The 22033-nt window shown below is 43.1% G+C and overlaps 1 protein-coding gene across 3 annotated transcripts in view; it reads left to right on the top strand.

Annotated features, from left to right (window-relative positions):
• MEGF6 (multiple EGF like domains 6) overlaps positions 1 to 22033 on the top strand; it is a 1002006-nt gene that overhangs the window by 844103 nt on the left and 135870 nt on the right. For all 3 annotated transcript variants that reach the window (XM_069239937.1, XM_069239938.1, XM_069239940.1), the window contains 3 exons: positions 5084 to 5212; positions 5300 to 5428; positions 7603 to 7737. In XM_069239937.1, coding sequence (XP_069096038.1) covers positions 5084 to 5212; positions 5300 to 5428; positions 7603 to 7737 — 393 coding nt within the window. The remainder of the gene's footprint in view (positions 1 to 5083; positions 5213 to 5299; positions 5429 to 7602; positions 7738 to 22033) is intronic.

Here is a 22033-nt window from a genome sequence, read left to right as displayed (position 1 = left end):
GGGAGGCTGGTACAGGTGCTTAGGGACAACACCAACGCCATGAGGTATTGCAACAAACAGAGCAGGATGGGGTCAAGGATCCTTTGCCAGGAGAAAAATCCTAGAAAACTCCTAGAAATGGCTGGACCATCACATAATTTTCCTGATGGTACACCACCTGGCAGGATCATTGGCTGCCATGGTGGACTAGCTCAGCCATTGACACTGAGTCATGAGTGGCATCTACACGCAGAGGTGGTGCAAGGTCTCTTGCATGCATGGGAGGAACCTTGGCTTGAGCTGTCCACCACTGACGAGAATGCACTGTGTCTGCACTTCTGTGCATTGGAGTTTCAAAAGCGTCTCTCGCTCTGAGACACGTTTTGCCTCAAGTGGAACTTGGGACTACTGAACGCCTTTCTGCCAATACCACTCCTGCCCTGATTTCTCAAGAAGTTCAGGACTGAGTAGACCCAAGTCATACTAGTGGCTCCTTATTGGGCATGAAGAGTATGGGTTCCAAAAGTTCTAGGCTTGATGTCATCTCAAAGAAAACTGCATGTGTCTATCGTTGAGACAAATTTAGGACCCAGTTCTGCACATGCCAGATGGACCCTTTCTGTACCGAGTTATCTGATGTTCTGTTATTTGTTCTGTCTCTTGCTGACAAGGCTTTGCTTTGGGCACAGTTAAGGGTTATCTTTCAGTCTTCTTAAGGTTGCGAGATCAGCCCTCATTGCTCAAGTCATTGGTTGTGCTGCAATACTTTTTTCACCATTCTCCTTCTGTCATGCCTCAATGGGACCTTAATCTAGCCCTGAATTATCTAATGTGAACTCAGTTTGAGGCGCTTCACAGCTGTCCATTACGGTGCCTTCCTATCAAGACTGTGTTGCTCATTGCCATCACCTCGACACGGCATATGAGGGAGATTCATTCTCTTTGTATCAGTCCACCATACACTTTCTTTTTCCCAGACAAACTGGTTCTGCAGACATGGGCATCTTTCCTGTTGAGATTTGTGATGCAGTTCCAGGTCGGTCAAACCATCACCCTGCTCTCATTGTATTCTGCACCTCACCCCTCTAAGGAGGAGAAAATAATTAACCACTTAGACCCCTTGATAGTGCTGAGCTTCTACAGAGATTGTACGAAAGTCTACTGGGGACAATCAGCTCTTTGTGGGGTTAGCTGGAGTGAAAACAAGTTGTCAGTGCAGAAGTGGACCATGTGCCCACTGGATCATGTTCTGCATTAAGAGCTCCTACACAGTGGCAAAAGAGCAGCCTTTGTAAGGATTGTGTGCTAATTCCACTAGGACTTAAGCAGCTACCACTGCATTGGCACACGGAGTACCCATGCTAGACATTTGCCAGGGGTTATGTGGGTGTCCCTCCATACATTCACAAAGCATTATTGCCTTGACAGTCAGGTTTGCTGAGAGGGGCATCCCCATTGATCCGGGAACACTTTATGGTTTGAGTCCATCCATGGGACTACTTAATAGAAATTGCTGTGGTGTCTATTCAAAAGTTTAGGAAACTATGGCTAGAAATCTCTGTCAGAAGAGCAAGTTACTGTTTCAGTTATGCTCTTTCAAGTATAGACTCTATCTAGACGCACATTTCTCACCAGCCTCACTATCCTTCCTGTTTAATGGTTGGATTCTATCCTTAAATAAGATCCAAAGTCTAGGAATCTACACACTGTCTTCGATTTGATTTTGGGGCTCTGCATCTTGTGGAGTGTACTGTCACAAGTGGAGCCTATATAAACTCTGCATGTAATTTCCAGAGCAGAACGGTGTCAGTGCGGAGCTGCAAGGTGCCACCTTTCTGCACGCATAGGTACTACAAAAAAGTTTCCTGAACCACTGGGACATTTTCAAAAGGTGAGGAATGTGTGTCTAGATAGAGTTTCTACCAGAAAGAGCATTACCAAAGGTAAGGCACGCGTTCATTAGGAATAGCAGTAATCCCACTAAAGTTTTACAAAGAATACTGTTCGCAATCGTTTGTTACAAAGGTTCACAACAGTTTGTTGCACTTCAGCTATTTCCATAGCGACAGTTTAAAGGCATACAGAACGTTTTCTGCACTGGTGCACATCACACTGGGCAAAGACAAATACCTAACCAAAGAAGAAAATCTATGAGCATGGAAGAAGAAGGTCTATTTTGAATTGGCAACAATGCTAAACTTAAGATACAAACTATACAAAGGTAGGAGCTATTGTCCAGGAAGCCATGTAAAAACAGACGTATTGGCGTTTCATAAGCCTCGACTAAAGTCACCATACAAAACGAATCACTAACAAGCATTGTGACTTCATTAAGGCTGACTTGGATTTACAAAATATCTTTAAGTATGATACTGACTGAATAAAGTGACAGTGGTCAATATAATTGGATACACAATAAATATTAACTAAAAACAAACTTTTGCCATGTCTCAGATGCTCAAATTGAAATAATGTAACAAATGGAGTTGTATCACTACATTCCAATTAGAAGGAACAAAAAAAACATAGAGACTATGCCAAGTACATCTACACTTTTTGCATTTTGAATTGAAAGTATCCACATGGACACCTTTATCGTGGAAAACTGGAATGAAGCATTAAAATAAGCCTAAAGGGAACCTGAAAGTAACAAATGAACTGTGAATAATCGGTCAACAATGGCTACACTTCATCTCAAGGGCTCATAATCGAAACCAATTGAGATTTCAAGTGATAGAAGTCATTTCCCTAATAAACACAGAAAGTACTCATAAAAGACTATTACTATGAGGAAAACATATGTTAATCGTTTTGTTTGTGAGGTTGAACTACAATAGAAAGTGTTGAGCGACTTTTCAGGTGGAAGAGGAGGACTAGGTAAAAGAAAGTTACTGTATGATTAATGGTGATTTGAACGAACCCACTGACATGAGTGTTCCTCCCATACATTGTACAAGATTTTTCAGTTATGATTTTTGATGCATTTGTACGGTTCTGTATTTTAGCATTGCAGTGCTGCTATGAAGGAACGTGAGGATTGTTGAAGAAAATCCTTAATATTAACATACATGCATAGTGGTGTTTCCTGATGTAGGATCTAATGTCAGATCCAAAATGCATTGTGTTTGATAGAATCTTAATCACACAACGTAATGAAATAGATCAATTAACTGCACTAACAAATAGGAAGAACCATTACGCGTACGTGTACTGTGCCATAGATACAAGTTATTGCACTAATGTTTCTTTCCTGAGGGACAACATGATGGTGTTGTTCACAATAGGGCATCCCACAAAATGTAAAAAGCAAGATAACACAAATGAATAATTATGGACATCAAATGAAACTTCGCAAAATACCCTTCACAAGAGCCCTCATATCTCTACTTGCTCCCTCTGCTACCCACCACATTATGTATGTCCATCCCCAATCATGTCCCCCTACTCACCGCGGGCCCTTAAAAGAGGCACACATCATGCCTGTGCATTGCAACCATTATCTGCCCCTTTCTCCACGCTGAAACTGTCAAATTGTGACTTCCGGACACTAGATTAGCATATAAAACCGGTAAACTGATGTTAATGTACTTATGCGGTAGTCTCATGCTCTATTTCTTTTGTTAGCTTTGACTTTATGAATGCAAAATGCAGGATTTATTCATGCGAGATACTTTAAGAATTTTTAAAAATAAAGGGCTCAAGGGTATAATTAGCTAGTTTTCGAATTGAGTTTACCTTCCTCTTGACTTAGATGTAGCATCTAATGAACTCAGTAGTGCCACTGTTAAAAAAAAAAGCCTTTCTTCATCATAACCATTTGAGGCAAACATTACCCGGACCATTACGTGGCAGTTTATAATATTTTGTGATGCAGTGCTTGGAGGTATCACGAATGGTTAACCTCACTCACTAAGACATTCGGCTTACCATGAAAAGTAAAGAAACCCAGGCAAATGAAAATGTTTGATAGCTTAGCAGACTTTTCAGTTTATTCTACGTTATCTACTTTATTGCATAATGGAAAAGCACATTTAACTCTGTGAAAACAGCAAAACAACAAGAGAACAAATTGTTAACATCTTGAAGACCGAATGCTGAGCGAGTTTTACGTGTGATTCCTTAAATCCGTTTTATCTTTTTAGCCAACACAAGCTCGTTTTGTGGGACTTACAGCTTTACTCTTGCTAGTATGGGTTGAAAAATCACACCAAGCAAAATGCTTTTGTCCCAAAATTCAGGAATCTCTGAAGGTGTCGTAGAAAACGGGGGGCGTCGTGGCATCTATGCTGGTGTGCATGAATTCCTATTTGTGAACTGGGTGTGCGTGTTTATTGGCTGTTAACATGGCTCTCTGTACTTGCATTGTTGCTTGCAAGCGTGCTATCTGATTACATGGGTGCCTACATAGATGTGTGCATTGGTGCCTGTAAGGGGATGGAAACTTTGGGCTAGATTTACAAGAAAGTGGCACGTCAGCTGCGATGTGCCACTTTTCGTGCACCCCTCCTGCGCCCACCTAACGACAGCATTTGTGCGCTATATTTACAATACGGCGCACCATTGCATACGTTAGGAAAACAGCGTCATAATTTATAACGCTCTTGTGGTAATTTGCAGGATTAGCACCATAAATTGTGGCACTAATCCTGCAAAGTAAAAGGAGGCCCACTGAAAGTAATGGGCGCATCATTTTAACACCTGCAATGAGCAGGCGTTAAAAATGATGCTACAAATGTCTCAGTGAAATGTTGTAAATTTCACTGTGCTGCTTTTACGGGCCTCCCTGCTGGGAAACGTACCGCCTTGCATACATAACGCTTGGTGCAGTCATAATGTGGTGCAAGGGTTAACAAAGTGGTGCCAACATTGAGCCACTTTGTAAATATGTCCTCTTTAACGCCACAGTAGCGTAAAAAAATTATGCGAATGTGGCGCTAGAGGCGCTAGGGCCTTGTAAATGTGGCCCTGTGTGTGCATGGAAGCTTGCCGATTCTTGACATGTCCGCATGACCACACTGCTCCCTAAGTGTTGTGTGCCTTTCTGTACTTGCACTGCCCGTAAGTCAAACGTAATGTCTTTGTCAATGATTGTTTCACATTGCAGCCTGCCCTGAAGGGACCTTTGGGAGAAACTGCAGCTCTGTGTGCAGCTGCCAGAATGGAGGGACCTGCGACCCAATAACTGGGAAGTGCCGCTGCCCACCTGGGGTCAGTGGAGAGTCCTGTGAGGATGGTACATTGAACATTATTTTAAACTTCTTGCATTACAATTTCTGCAGCATGACATTCTTTCTAATAGCTTCTCATTCTATATTTTTAGGATGCCCTAAGGGATACTACGGGAAGTTTTGCAAAAAGAAATGTAATTGTGCCAACAAAGGGAGGTGCCACCGGATCTACGGTGCCTGCTTGTGTGACCCAGGCTTGTACGGGCGGTTTTGCCATTTAGGTAAGATGATGCATTTTAAGGGATGCTTAGGCATGTGAAGTGTGCAGCTTCCGACAACAATGGAAGAGGCCTGCAATCACACCCATGCATTTGTGTAGAATGTAGTCAACTTTGACACAACTCTTGCACTGCAGTATCATAAAAAGAACTGTTGCCCTGAAGTAGTGAGATCTCATGTGAAACATGCTTGCCTGGAGGTCGCAGAGGCTATGTATATGAAGAATAATTTGGTCAACAAAGATGCCATAGAAGATATGGTGATTATGTTGGATCATAAAAAGTATTAAAATACCGCTATATGACTCTTAAGTAACAAGTTGGTATGAATTAGATGTCAAAATAGGGTTGCCAAGATTGAGTTTTGACTAAAGAATATTGCTTCGGTGCAACGAACATCCATTGAGAGGTTTTTGTACAACCTGGCAAGATCTCAGCAGGGTCATCTGGGCCTTTCATCTTTCTGAGGCTCATTATTCAAGACTATGCATCTTCTCCTTCACGCTGGAGATTACTCATTCCTGATCCAATGGCTAGCTAAATAACCCTGCCCATCTAGGGATCATCACCTATTTCGTCACTTACACCAAGTTCCTAAGCTTTAGACTAAATTCCCAGCTTTCAGTGAAACAGACATGAAAATAAAATATGTCTTGCTTTTACTAACGAAAACCTCTCCACAAGCTGCCCCCTTGTTTGCCAACATGTCCCTTTCAGGCATACATCCCAGACTTTGTTAGCAAATCAAATCTATGTAAATGCAGTCTTAGGATGACTACATAGTGTCTTTTGGAACACCATGGCTGCTGGACTCTTGAAGAACACACCACCCTCAAGACTTGTTCCATCGCCATCAGAACCATCCATCGGGGCCAGCCCAAACCTAAAAGAAAATCTTTCCTTAGTAAATGGACAAGTGATACAAGTAGCAAATTATGGGAGACGCTGAACAGCCCCCATTCCCAAAAGTGCAAAAAAACTGTAAAACCAGCTTTCTCTTGCTTTGTGGCAACGGTGTGGGCCAACCTTCCTGAAAAAAAATCAGATCTTCCTGTCTTTTCAGAAGTCTCCAGGACTAATGTTCATTTCCTCATTAAGAAATAAATCAGTAAACACAGAAAATAACAAAGAGTTGTTCAATAGTCATTACTGGGCACATCAGAATGGGAAATGGTGCTGTAATGTGCATGCTCTAACACCATCCTAGTCACAAAACTCGTAATTTCTGGTACTTTCCAAGCACAAAATTCGCCAGATGAACTTTGAATGAGGGATAAAGTGTGGTATTACTGCACCAGTTGTAATCGAGTTTCTGGAGCAAACTCCCTTTTAGCACAAGGCTCAGAATTAGACTTTAAGGGGCATACTTACAAGCCCCTAGCGCCACCGGAGTGTCACTTTTTGTGATACTCCGGTGGTGCTGTGCCCTGTGCCATGATTACAAGGTCACGCTAAGCCACTTTTTCTGTGGCAGAGGGGCATGCATGGGTGTTGTTGTGGGTGTATGCTCGCATTGCTTTTTGACACTGCCCCAGATTTACAACGAAACGTTTATTTGAAGCAGCGCCAAAAACTAGATCAACCCCAGGGGTGGCGTTAGCATGGCGCAACAAGGAAAAATGCTTTTATTTCTCCTTGTTTTTGCTTTTTCGGTGTGTCCCACATTCTGCAGGACACATAGAAAGAGCAAAAGGCCATCAGTGATTGTCTTTGTGCAGGATGGTCTCCCTTCCTGCACATAAACAATCATTGCCTGCCACGCAGGCACCCTTGCACTGTAGTCTCACCCCTATAGTGCAAGGGTGCCTGCGTGGTGCTAGGCAGCTAGGTTTAGCACCAGTGCTAGGGTAAACACAGGGGTGTGCCGTATTTTTGTAAATACATCTCATCCCTGCGTTTGTGAAGTGAAGCAGCAAAGTGCTGCCAATTTTACCAAAACACTGTGCTGCACCACTTTCTTGTAAATATGCCCTTAAACTTTTAATGCTAGCACTACTTGTTACTTTGCACTTCCTATTGACTATTTACACGAATCTAGTAATCTGAGTATTTATGATCTGAGTGTTGTTTAGTGTTAAATTAGACAATGTATAATAGTTCTAGTTCACTTACTGTCTCTCTCTCTCACACACACGTGCACACACACATTCATCCATCTTTATGTTTTTTAATCTCAGCCTGCCCAAAGTGGGCCTATGGGCCTGGTTGTTCTGAAGAGTGTCAGTGCGTCCAGCAGAACACACAGGAGTGTGAAAAAAAGGAGGGTTCTTGCGTGTGCAAAGCAGGGTACTACGGCAACAGGTGCCAGACAAGTGAGTGGTTCTAAAACACATATGTGAAAGTTCTTCTTACAGCATTTTTTATATGTATTTTATTTTACTCCATGTTTGTATGATGTGGACAAATCCATGCTATTACACCAAAAGCGCGGGAGAGAAAGAAGGAAACACAGATGTTTAGTAGGATGGAGGGCTTACTAGGAGGCCACCAGTATTCTGCCCTGGACGCAGCTGCAGAACAGCTTTGGGCTTTGATTCTTGTACAGCAACAACTACCACACACCGCGGTGAAGGGGAACCCATTACACAACACTGGATGGGAGATGATATTGCACAAAGGGTGTCATTCAAACTTTGTCCTTTGTTGCTTCTGTCTTTACTCAGGCTAGTGAAGCAGGACCTTCCTGTGGGGCATGGACATCAGTTAGGCTAGCCAGACACACCTCTGCCACCCTAGTTCACCCTTTGGTAGCACTTACACTGCCCCTGCTTCCTCTGATTTCAGGACCCATGAAGGCACTTGGAGGAATAGAACATGAAGAGCCCGGGGTACTTCCGGTAGCTCACAGTCCATAACCTTCCTCGTGCCCTTCAGCAGCAAACACAAGGCTGTTAAGGGTATTCATTTGGGACAAGGGGTTAACCCTATGATGTCTTTGGAGGTCAAAGATGTGTTTCCTCTACCCAGTACTTTTTGCTGAATCAAATTGCATGTTGAGGAAGCTGTTGGTTTGGAAGAGGAGAGGGTAGTGGTCGCATGCAGTATTAAAGCTTTTATCAGCAGTTGACCAGCCCATGAATCCTCCATGCAGCTGGTCGATTGGGCATTTGCCCTCGTTCATGGAAAGTGTGAGAAGGTCAAGGGTTGTAGGTAGGGGGTCAGTCCAGTAGCTTGGTATGGGTACATAGTGTTCTTGCTTACACTGGTGCAGGAGTTCAGGAATTAGTCAGAGGATGAGTCTAATTTGGAGGGAGGTGTTGGCTGAGAGTCTGGGATCATAGATTAAGAAAGCTTGATACCAAGTATTTTTTCTGAATGTTGAAGTTGCTGAATAGCAGGAGCCTGACGCCTGGTACTGTAGTGATGTAGATAGTCTCTCATCATTTACTGACGATTTTATATAGTTAATCGTTAAGATGGCTCACTCGATTAATAAATCTGCTACAAATGTACTTACAAGCTTCCTGCCACAGTTCCAACTCTCTTTGTCTCTTCAAATTTGTTACAATGTTTGTCAAGTTTATAATTGTATAATTTGTTATCAACAATGGTAAGAAGCTGCAAATAGGCCAGCAGCAACAGCTATCAAGTAAGCGTTGACAAATCCAATTGTTTTAGCTTTGATACAATAGAAAGGTATTACCGAACTTCACTAAGACCCGCAGCACAGGTGCGGTATGTGCAGCTGCAGTAACTACATGCCCTCCGGTGCTGATGCACTGTCCCTCGCTGTGCCCCATTCCCCATCTGAAGAGAAAATGTCTCCATCATTACTGAGCTTGATCCAGGTGGTATCCTGAGGCACATCCCCTCTACCCCTTCTCTTGAATGCCCTCACAAATGAGCTATTCTTCAGGAGATCTTATGAGAAGAGGTGCCCACTACGCAACAATCTAACGCAGGTGGCTTTACGGAAACAGAGAATGTAAATGGTGCCAATGATAGTGTGGTTGTCTTGAGACTAAAAACCTACCAGAGTTAACAACTGTAATACAGGGGCCAATCTTATGTCACTCATTTCAGCACCAGTCTTAAAATATATTTTGAACTCTTTTCTGCTTCAAATGAACTTACCATACCTCACTGACATGAATTAAGTTGAGCCTATATCTCCTCGTCCTCTCCCTACTGACCCCACACTGCTAAGTGAAGAGTCCTTATTTGATGAGGTCCAACAGAATGCAGCAAAATCCCCTCGAGCTCCGTACAACCTTTGTTCACAGCTGTTGCTGTGAACAAAGAGAACATTGGAATGTTGACGCTCGGGCTTTTACCAGCCAGTAGAAGCCCAGAGCACTCCATTGTCTGCAACGGAGATCCCAACATTCCAATGTTCTAATAAACATTAAAGATATAATATTGTTCCATATTACTGCCTCGCCCTTGAAAGGTGGTGGCTAAGATTGCAATCCTTACTGTCATGAAACAGAATAAACCAGGGACTGGACTGCAGAATGAACTAGGCGCTGAGCAGCAGGAGAAAAACCTTAAACATGGCCGTGCAGTTGCACAGATGCGTGAGGCGCACATTTAAATACAGGAACTAAGTAAATATAGTTTTGTGTTCAGCTGAATACGACATTGCCTATGTTTTACAAAAACGTTTTCCTCTGTGTGTATAAATGTCAGTGTCAATAAAAATGGCATTTCCGAAGTTCAAAGCAAGGCAAAATCATTTAATTGCAAGACAGTAACATTTTGAATAATAAGTGATGAATCAGTATTATTTTCATTCTATGGAACATGCCTGCATTTTTCAAGCATTGGAAACCATTTTGTTTGAAATCCCTTGTGTATCAGAAAAGTCATAAAAACTGGATGAAAATGCCAACTAATAATTTGTCTTAATCAGTTGACATTTCGCAAAAGGTGTCATTTAGTTGTTGCTTACATAATTTGATCCTGCATTGTAGAGTAATTCCAGTGGCCTCAACTAAAAGTTATTCTTGCTTCAACATTATGCTGTCATCTGGAATTTATATTGGTGTTGTGTAAGTTACCTCCTGTGTTGTGCTACGACACCTATGTGTGCTGTGCTTTATAACGCAGCCTTGCCTATTAAGTTGTTCACCTTTCCATATGTGTCTCACTTCTGCCACCTTCCTCCAGTATCCCCCTCCTAGCAGTCTAGATCAGCACTATTAAAAATACTCTACAAAAAATAAGGTAAAGATGCTATGTTATGTAGACTTGTGGTGTGCACTAATCAACATTGCGGATATTCAGGTGCTTGAGCAGGTGAGTGGGTATATGATACCTGCAGAGTTATTTGAAGAGGCTGGTCTTCAGCTTCTAGCGGAACTCAAGAAGTGAAGAGATTACCCCAATATTAAGGGAGGTTGTCCCATGTTTTGGGTGCAATGTAGAAGAATAAGCGCCTTTCTGCTTTGTTTTTGTGTATGTGGAAGGTGAATGCGAGCAAATGTGAGATAGATCATAAACATCTGGTGAAAGTGTATGCTGTTATGTGTAAGTTGGTCCAATGGTGTGTAGAACTTTGTGTGTGTAAGTGAATAGTTTGAATTGGATGCGTTTGTGGATGGGTAACCAGTATAATAATATGTAACAATATGTCGCAATATCACATTTCAATCTGCAACAACCCGAAAATGGCACTCTGAAATTCCATAAAATTGGAGCTAAAAAGCACCCAGCTATAAAATCTTAAAAGGGCTCTGACGTTTCCTCATTGCTGTTTTTCTATCCATGGGGGCAGAGATATATATTTCTGTTGATTGCATTAGGGCCTTTCAGATCTTTGCTATGCCACTGGTTGCCATTTCCTCCCCAGCTGATGATCAGGCATATAATGGGAAGGTTGAAGGTCCTTGAGAGACATTTATGAGGCCATGTCAAACTCTTTAAGTATCTCTGCTCTTCTTTGACCTACTGTTCGGGTGATCTGATTCACTCCATCCCTTTAGACAATTAGTGGCTACATGTGTTTATGGTTTTGATGGGAATGTTCCCAGTGTTTCTCTGGGCTAGTTAGTAATCATGAAAAAATTAGATGCAGACAGTGATTACATTCTGCCTGTGGGGAATGGTATGTTCATCCCATCTTTTGTGCCTATGAATTGTTGCCCTGCGTTGTTCAAGTTTGGTTGTGAACTGATGCACATACTCAATACAACTGATTTCTTCTATCAGGAGTCATGGCCTAGTTCTTACATCTGGTGACTGATCTATCCCTATCTTACTCCCTAGATCTCCTCCAATATAATGCTGATACTTCCCAAAGTTGTGTCTCTACTCAACCACCAGGGGCGGCTCCTCCATAATAGGGGAGGAGCGTTGCCCCCCGCTTAGAGTCAGTCATTGAAAAAATAAATTATAATAAAACAATTTCATTATCATTTTATTTTCCACTGAGTGACTGAACCATGGAATCTAGGGTGGAGCAGGGTCGGGCCACGGCAGGGAGAAGGAGTGATGGGCATTGTAAGTGCACATGTCGATTTGGCCGGCCGTCTTAGGACGGCCAAATCGACATGTACACTTACATTTCTCCAAACCAGCTGTGTTGCTGAGCCAGGTGGAGAAATGGCACAAGCTCCCTGTGCCCGAAAGAGCTTCAGACCAGCCCGCTCAGGCCAATCATGGCATTCCTCTTATTTTTGGTATAGCCTGAGAACGGCGTCTGGATTGGGTGAGGAGCCTGTGCTTTGTGCCCCAGTTACTGCCAGGTGAAGAGGAGCACCAAGGTGGCCGGTAGCAGTAGGTATTGTTTTTTTATTATTATTATTATTATTCCCCTACATCTCTCCACTCCCACCTCCACCCCACCACTTTAGATTGGCGGCATCCACAACTCAAACACAATCAGCTCTGCAGTGGAGGATTTGAGTTCCTTTCCCGGCTTGACCTATAACTATTCTGTATAATTCTACATGATGTTGTCATTTTACTGAAGTCATTCTGTTAGTGACAGCTACATCACACTCGCTTTGTCCTTACCGGCACAAAAACATCACAGAAACCAACTTTACATGACCATTGAATATCAGCCTCAATGACATGCCAGATAGTTTCATCACAGTCTTTCATCCTGATAAAATTACGTGTGAATGAAGATTCTACAATATGTTTTGTTTCACATTACTAAAGGGAAACCTCACCAAAGCAGATAAAGGTGTGCTTATGTATACAACAAAGGCAATAAGGGAGGTGGTCCCAAAGTTATGCTTCTGCTATCCATAACTCTGTCACAAAACCCCTCCCCATCAGTTCCTTTCTAATTATTTAGTTATTACGTGATGGCTCCTGTTATAGGGGAGGGGTCACAAGAAGGCCACCATTACAGCTCCCATGGCTGTAGAGACTTTTGTGAAGGCTCCTCATAAAGCAAAGATTTACAATTGTGATGTCTAAAGGACGTCAGTGTCCTGATCAACCACTGTGCCTAATTAATTCCATTGTCTACCAAAACTACATGTGCCTAAATACACCTTTTCACTAAGTAACCTCCTGGGTTTACATTTGCTACTAAAGAAAATATTTCTATGCTTCCCCTTACCTGCCTCCTGCCACCAAATCCCTTCACCGACCCTCTCTACATGAAACTGAACACCTTAGTAACTGTCCCTATCTCTAGTGTAAACTCACTTCTCTCCCATTTTGTGCTGGTCCTCACCCTACTTTATTGTTCGAATACACTTTCCATTAGCATTTACTCTTGTTGAGCACTCTGTTGCTTTGTAGATATGTTTGTGATGTATAAGGCATTCAAGTTAATACGCTCAAATTTGTAACAGCCCTTTCCCCGCGGAAAACAAGCAGCTCCCTGCACCCATCCCTAAATAATACATACAAATGTGCATTCTAAATAATTCTGCTACAGAGATGTAATACCTCTTTTGTTCTGGTTTACTCAACATTACTTAGGACATTTCTTTTTGGTTTTGTGAGTAACATTTGTGTCACTTTACAAAGTTTCAGCAGATTTGGCAAGCACTCTATTGATTTAATACTTGTACTTTAAATTGGTGGAAGCAGGTGAGGAGGGCGAAAAGTTATTCTAGAAAAATGTGTTTGAGGTTGTACCTGCAAAGTCCCCATGTTAGCATTTTCTCTCTGCTACATCCAACCAATAGATCAAATGTACATCATATTTAGCTAGAAAGTAGACATTTTGAAAAATTGAGCCAGTAGGTGGATTTGTCTGTGTATGGAATCATTTATTACCAAGAAGGTGTCAGCGCAAATGTGGAGCCCTTGGAAAACCCATCCATTTAACACATAGCAAACTTTTGTCAAAAAAGAGTAACATGAGATATCACTGGAAATATACTCCTCAAATTTAGGAGAAATTAAGTCAATGTAAATTATTTGCGTAATGATACACTGAAAATTAATTTAGGAATGAGAATATAGCATCCAGACAGAGAGGAAGATTATAGCTATTAAGTAGAACAAAATAGTGCTAGATTCTCCCCCCAAAGAGAAAGGGTTTAATATAGGTGAAATGCACTTAGCTGCAAATCCAGTGAAAGGAGAGGTAGGGATATCCAGGGAGTTAATCTGAAAGAGAGTAGGTTAGGAAAGTAACATAATGAGGGAGAGAAGAGCATCCGAAAGTATACAGAGAAGCAGTAGTGACAGAGGAAAGAGAAGACGGAGCAAATGTGCAGTGCAGAAGTTTTTAGAAAAAAGGAAGAAAAATAGAATAGTGCCGAAAATAGGATATAAAATTCGGTAACCAGAAAGATGAGGGGGTGGGTAAGGAAGAGGGGTAGCTTAGATCTAGAAGAGGAAATAACAAGTATAGTATTTGTAATAGAAGAATAATAGTATAGGTTCAGACATAGGAGAAAAATATGCTTATAATTAGAAATATAGGCACGGGTGAGGCGGCTTGGTAGCTTAGACGTAGCTGAGCCAATATAGAAGAACAGCTAAGGAGGTCATTGTTGATAGGTTATATACAGATACATTTGTGGTTGTTTGGAAAACTGGAGAGCATATGTATGCCTCTCAGATCAATAGGAAGTGAGTTCCTGATTTAGAGAGCTGCCCTGAAGGATTGTTTGGAGACTTTACCAGATTTGCATTTTTTGGTTTCCAGTTGTAGCTTGCTGGAGTACTAGATTCTGGGTGGAGGACACCTTTCTTAAGGAGTAGCAGAGGTTGCCAGCAAAAACTGAGTTGCCGTACTCGATATTCACTAGGACTTTTGTTTGTATAGCTATGTGAAAGTCCTTGAAAAGCAGAAAGGTTTTTCGTTTTTTTTTAATGCATGGAGGTATGTTGTTGCAGATGTAACTATGTGATCTATTTGAGAATTTATTGATTGTTGGACATCAATGTATACACCAAATGGCTTCACTTCCTCCTGCCAATGTAGGGGTAAAATCATCAATCTGAAAGCTAGTCAATTTTGAATTTGGATACAAAATATTACCTAATGAGAATTACACAGATCCTTCTGGGTTTAGAGTCAGAATGTTACTTGACATTCATTTGTGTAGTTTAGTTAGGCAGTTATTAGGGTGTATATATATATGACAATGTTAGGATGTTTCTACATATTGATGAATCACCAACAAATGTTTCTGCCAATATGATTCTTAGTCATTTTGTGTAAATGTTCAATAACATGGACCTCAAGATAGATCCTTGATGAACCCTGCAAGTAATATAGATGGGCTCAGAAGAAGTGTTTTTTAACCTTACTGTCTTCTAAGGTTCTTTAGGAACGAGGAAAACCATCAGATTTAAAAACCTCCTCTTTAAAGCACATGCCTGATTCTCCGACATATATTAGCTACTTGAAGTAAATTTTGTTGACTGTTGCTGATAAGTCCAGGAGGATGAGGAGATGGGCATCGCTATTGTCCAACTTCCATTGAATGTCATCCATGATCTTTAGTGGTCCAATTTTGGCATTGCATACTTTTCAAAAGCCAAATTGGTAAGTTGCCAACAGCAGCCATGGTATGTTAGTTATGGTCTTAAAATTGGAGGGTTTATTTCAATCATCTTTGGGCTTCTTTAAAAAAAGAGTTATGTGACACGTGTCCTGTATTACGGAGACATTTCTAAGAAAACACCAGAGTTTGCAGAAAAGGTGAAAGCTGTTCTTGATCAAAACTGCAGGGTGTCATCTTTTTTGAAAAAATTGGTTTAATGTTTGATTATCTTGCTTAATATTTCTTCCGTAATAGGATTAAAGTTGGGGAAGCTGTTTTTTCAAGACAAATTAATTTATGATTCTTTCCTGTAGTTGTCCGTTTTATTGATTGCATTCCTGACTTGCTTCATTTTATTCAAGAAGTTGAGCAGTGTAGTGATTTTATCTTTGTTATGAATTGGCATTTGTGGTGTGGGTATTATCAGTGGAATTTAACAATTTGGAATAGTTCTTTGTTGGTTTGTTGTTAAAGATGTATTGCTTTGGTGGTTAAGATTTCAGTCTGCAGTGCTTCTTCAGGATTTTAGTATAGAAAATAAGCTCAGACTTTAATTAGACCTCAGCATCTTTCTTCCAGCCTTGTTGTACACATCTGCAGAACTCATGCGAAGCCTATGGATATGGCATGTGGACTTCATATGATGTCTGCATCTCATTTTCACCACTGTAGTAATGGTGATTACTATTCCTTTGTAGACAGTCCACATGTGCCAGAAAAGTGGCAACCAAACACGTTAACAAAACTCCAGAAACTAACTGACAAAGCATATAAGATATCTTCTCGCAGAGATCAATTTGGTTGCAATAAAATATTTAAATTAGATATTTATGTTTATGCCACTACCCCATTGCCACTTGTACACTCAATGTACACTCCAGCGACAACGTCCCTAGATGTGGTTTGTTCTATGATTGAGACAGCACCAATCACCTGGCTCAATTCAATAGGTTTCAGAGTTTAAGTTGATCTCAACCCTACTTTCATATAATTTAAGGTTTTCATTTAATAGTATTTACACATACATAGGCCTTATTTAGAACTTGGCAGATGAAAGGCATATGTAAAAAAATATTGGATCTCCCATACACCAGTTTAAGAGTACATTGATCGAATGGAATTCTAAATACAGAGGATGTGACACTTTTTTGGTGAATGTCCCACAACTGCCCAAGTCTATACTTTTGCATAGCAGTTTTTTTATTGTTTTTCCAACATTACAACCAGGGTTTACTTGCCACATCGCATTTGATACAAAGGTCATTAGGCATTAACCTGTATCCGTCACCATATCAACCTAAGTTTACATCACATTTGCAGTCCTTAGGCACTCAAGTAATTCTCTACGAACTCTATTCCTCCTTCCTCCCACCACTTACCAGGGATGCTGCCGTCAATCCACGGTTCACAAAGGAAGTGTTATGTTGGGTTATAACTCCCAATGGGCCTTTATGGAATAAACTTAGTTGAAATCGCTATTAAGTTAACGGGTCAACTCCCAAGGCCAGGGGGCATGAGATAGCGGTCCGTTTGATGTATTTGGCTGAGAATCATCGACTGTCAAATCTCCCTGTATATCTTTGAGTGTTATGATATGTAGGTTCATGGGCCTGAAATGGTCTCTCATTTTGTGGAGTGTTCCATGTAATTGTGCACTATCCTATCCCATTGCATTGCTAACAGCCATCGTCATAGTCCTCTTTTCACTTCCCATCGCAAAACGTCACTGCCTCTGCTTGGGCCAAATTGATGACCTCGCCCCTCCAGTGTTTAACCTCTTCGTTGCAGGCGTCGGCCACTGGTCGACGCCCACACACCCTCCCTGGTGCGGGTCACGACCAGTGGCCGACACCAGGAAGGGTATCAATAAATCCTCGGGTGCGTCGCACCGGAGGATTTTTTTTTTTTTAAACCCCCCCCCGGGAGACACGGAAGCTTCCGTGTCTCCCCCCGCCCCCCCCCACCCGTCCCTTTGTGACGTCAGCGCGCCTCGCGGCGCACTGACGTTGCAAAGGTGTTTTCCCCATCAAAGCAGGAAGCAGCCTTGCGGCCGCTTCCTGCTTTGATGGGGAAAACGGCCTTTCCCACGTTCGGGAAGGCCTCGTAAGAAAGGGGAGTGTCTCCCCTTTCTTACGAGGCCTTCCTGAAAGTGTTTCCTGGCCCCCGATCGCAGCACAGCATTTTGGCCCCCAAGGAAACCATACAACAACTAAAAAAAATAGATCTATATATAGATCTATATTTATATATCTATGTAGATAGATATATCTATGTACATGGATATATCTATAGATATATCTATGTACATAGATATATATATATATAGAGAGGTAGATCTGTATATACCAAAGAGATTTATAAAGTGTGCTACTCACCTGTGAGGGTCTCAAGGCGCTTGGGGGGGGGGGGCGGGGGGAGGGAAAGGGGCTGGGAGGTTCACTGTTCGAAAAGCCAGGTTTTGAGGCCCTTCCTGAAAAGAAGTAGGTTTTGGGTCTTGCGAAGGTGGGTTGTGAGGGCGTTCCAGGTTTTGGGTGCAAGGTAGGAGAAGGATCTGCCCCCGGTGGTGGTGTGTTTGATGCGGGGGACAGAGGCGAGAGAGAGGTCAGCTGAGCAGACGTTTCGTGTGGGGGTGTGGAAGGTGACTCTCGTTGAGGTAGGCAGGGCCTGTGTTGTGGAGTGATTTGTGTGCGAGGATGAGGATCTTGAAGGTGATCCTTTTGTCAATGGGGAGCCAGTGGAGGGATTTGAGGTGTGGAGAGATGTGTTCGTGTCGGCGGAGGTCGAGGATGAGTCGTGCTGCTGAGTTCTAGATGCGTGTAGTTTGCGCTTGAGTTTTAGAGTGGTGCCGGCGTAGAGGGCGTTTCCGTAATCAAGCCTGCTGCTGATGTGTGCGTGAGTAACGTTTTTTCTGGTCTCTGTGGGGATCCATTTGAATGTTTTTCAGTATACGGAGTGTGTTGAAGCATGAGGAGGTGAGAGCGTTGATTTGTTGGGTCATCGAGAGGGAGGAGTCTAGGATGATGCTGAGGTTGCGTGCGTGGTTGGCGGGGGTGGGTGCAGGGCCTAGCGTGGTGGGCCACCATGAGGGGTCCCAGGTGTTTTTGTGTGGGCCAAAGAGGATTATTTCGGTTTTGCTTGAGTTGAGTTTCAGGTGATTGGCTGTCATATATATATCACTTTTGTCAATATGTGTGTGGTTTCCCTGGGGGGAAAAGGGTCCGACTTGTCTAGTGGCAGTTTTAGTGCCATAAAGAAGCGCAGAAGGTTTATATGCCTACTGCAAAGAGCAAATCTGTATTTTATGTAAATAGCTGAGTACATTAGCAAAGTCTATGGAGAGATGAAGGGCACTTTTGCTGGGGGGTAATGAGGGAATCCGAGGAGGAGGGAGTGGGAGCACCAATAATGATTGTTGGACTGGGCGCAGGAGGTGCTAAAGACTGTGACGAATGGTATGTGACAAGGTGTTTTTTGAGTGTCTTGAAAGTACGTGCTGATTGAGGGATGAAGCGCAGGTAAGGTGGCCTCTACTGTTGCACGTATCTCACACACCATCGATTTTGTGACTGTCTACGTAGGCTAGTGTTTTAGAGCAACAGTTTAGCCAATAGCAGAGATGGCATCTTGATGGATGACTGCTGCCTGCACTCGGGTTATAGAGGACCGCTCTGACATAGGATCAGAGACTGAGACATCAGATACTGAGACAGCATCTGAGGGATAGGACAATGGCGCAGACTCTGAGAGTGATTTTTCAGTCAGAGGAGTCCCATTCGATAACTCCTCTTCCAGTACATTATGAGGGAGGTGATGAGGACAGTCCTGCTGTCCCTTCGCAAGCTGTTTGTGCAACTGGGTAATAGTGGGTTAGGCCAACCCAGAGAGCAGGTGAATGCGGCGGCAAGCAGAGAGAGAGTGCTCTCTTGGGAGCTCCCCAATTTAGTTCAGCCCCAAATTCCACCACCCAAATCATATTGTGGAGACATCAAAATTATCCATGGCAAAACAAACTGGTTTTGTAAGGCAGGCACCTGTGTTTTTGGTCCTGGATTCGGCGGCCATATAGAGAAACACACTAAACCCAAACATTTCTGGAAACTAGACATTCGGGGGAGTCCACAGAGGTGTGACTTGTGTGGCTTCCCCAAAGTTTTCTTACCCAGAATACCCTGCAAAGCTGAAATGTTGAAAAAAAACTCAATTTTTCTCGCATTTCTGTCACACAAACTACAGGAATATGCTGGGATCCACAATATTCCTACCACCCAGTGACTCCTCACCTGTCCTGATAAAAACACTACCCCACTTGAGTGCCTACACCTAGTGTCTGTGTCAGGAATGGATCACCCCAGGGTCAACAGCTGCCTCACGTAAGGACCAACATTGACCGTTGTGTGATCTATTCCTGTCGCAGGCACCAGGCCTAACCACACAAGTGAGGTATCATTTTTATCAGGAGGCTTGGGGGAACGCTGGGTGGAAGGAAATTTGTGGCTCCTCTCAGATTCCAGAACTTTCTGTCACCGAAATGTGAGGAAAACTTGTTTTTTTAGCCACTTTTTGAGGTTTGCAAAGGATTCTGGGTAACAGAACCTGGTCAGAGCCCCGCGAGTCACCCCATCTTGGATTCCCCTAGGTCTCTAGTTTTCAAAAATGTACAGGTTTGGTAGGTTTCCCTAGGTGCCGGCTGAGCTAGAGGCCAAAATCTACAGGTAGGCACTTTGCAAAAAACAGCTCTGTTTTCTGTGATGTGTCCACGTTGTGTTTTGGGGCATTTCCTGTCGCGGGCGCTAGGCCTACCCACACAAGTGAGGTATCATTTTTATCGGGAGACTTGGGGGGACGCTGGGTGGAAGGAAATTTGAGGCTCCTCTCAGATTCCAGAACTTTCTGTCACCGAAATGTGAGGAAAACTTGTTTTTTTAGCCACTTTTTGAGGTTTGCAAAGGATTCTGGGTAACAGAACCTGGTCAGAGCCCCGGGAGTCACCCCATCTTGGATTCCCCTAGGTCTCTAGTTTTCAAAAATGTACAGGTTTGGTAGGTTTCCCTAGGTGCCGGCTGAGCTAGAGGCCAAAATCTACAGGTAGGCACTTTGCAAAAAACAGCTCTGTTTTCTGTGATGTGTCCACGTTGTGTTTTGGGGCATTTCCTGTCGCGGGCGCTAGGCCTACCCACACAAGTGAGGTATCATTTTTATCGGGAGACTTGGGGGGACGCTGGGTGGAAGGAAATTTGAGGCTCCTCTCCGATTCCAGAACTTTCTGTCACCGAAATGTGAGGAAAACTTGTTTTTTTAGCCACTTTTTGAGGTTTGCAAAGGATTCTGGGTAACAGAACCTGGTCAGAGCCCCGCGAGTCACCCCATCTTGGATTCCCCTAGGTCTCTAGTTTTCAAAAATGTACAGGTTTGGTAGGTTTCCCTAGGTGCCGGCTGAGCTAGAGGCCAAAATCTACAGGTAGGCACTTTGCAAAAAACAGCTCTGTTTTCTGTGATGTGTCCACGTTGTGTTTTGGGGCATTTCCTGTCGCGGGCGCTAGGCCTACCCACACAAGTGAGGTATCATTTTTATCGGGAGACTTGGGGGGACGCTGGGTGGAAGGAAATTTGAGGCTCCTCTCCTATTCCAGAACTTTCTGTCACCGAAATGTGAGGAAAACTTGTTTTTTTAGCCACTTTTTGAGGTTTGCAAAGGATTCTGGGTAACAGAACCTGGTCAGAGCCCGCGAGTCACCCCATCTTGGATTCCCCTAGGTCTCTAGTTTTCAAAAATGTACAGGTTTGGTAGGTTTCCCTAGGTGCCGGCTGAGCTAGAGGCCAAAATCTACAGGTAGGCACTTTGCAAAAAACAGCTCTGTTTTCTGTGATGTGTCCACGTTGTGTTTTGGGGCATTTCCTGTCGCGGGCGCTAGGCCTACCCACACAAGTGAGGTATCATTTTTATCGGGAGACTTGGGGGGACGCTGGGTGGAAGGAAATTTGAGGCTCCTCTCCTATTCCAGAACTTTCTGTCACCGAAATGTGAGGAAAACTTGTTTTTTTAGCCACTTTTTGAGGTTTGCAAAGGATTCTGGGTAACAGAACCTGGTCAGAGCCCCGCGAGTCACCCCATCTTGGATTCCCCTAGGTCTCTAGTTTTCAAAAATGTACAGGTTTGGTAGGTTTCCCTAGGTGCCGGCTGAGCTAGAGGCCAAAATCTACAGGTAGGCACTTTGCAAAAAACAGCTCTGTTTTCTGTGATGTGTCCACGTTGTGTTTTGGGGCATTTCCTGTCGCGGGCGCTAGGCCTACCCACACAAGTGAGGTATCATTTTTATCGGGAGACTTGGGGGGACGCTGGGTGGAAGGAAATTTGAGGCTCCTCTCCTATTCCAGAACTTTCTGTCACCGAAATGTGAGGAAAACTTGTTTTTTTAGCCACTTTTTGAGGTTTGCAAAGGATTCTGGGTAACAGAACCTGGTCAGAGCCCCGCGAGTCACCCCATCTTGGATTCCCCTAGGTCTCTAGTTTTCAAAAATGTACAGGTTTGGTAGGTTTCCCTAGGTGCCGGCTGAGCTAGAGGCCAAAAATCTACATGTAGGCACTTTGCAAAAAACAGCTCTGTTTTCTGTGATGTGTCCACGTTGTGTTTTGGGGCATTTCCTGTCGCGGGCGCTAGGCCTACCCACACAAGTGAGGTATCATTTTTATCGGGAGACT

Source organism: Pleurodeles waltl, chromosome 6 (assembly GCF_031143425.1).
Source record: "Pleurodeles waltl isolate 20211129_DDA chromosome 6, aPleWal1.hap1.20221129, whole genome shotgun sequence".
Taxonomy (NCBI): Eukaryota; Metazoa; Chordata; class Amphibia; order Caudata; family Salamandridae; genus Pleurodeles; species Pleurodeles waltl.
Note: the sequence above shows the minus strand (reverse complement) of the source record. Positions and strands in the feature narration are given on the sequence as shown.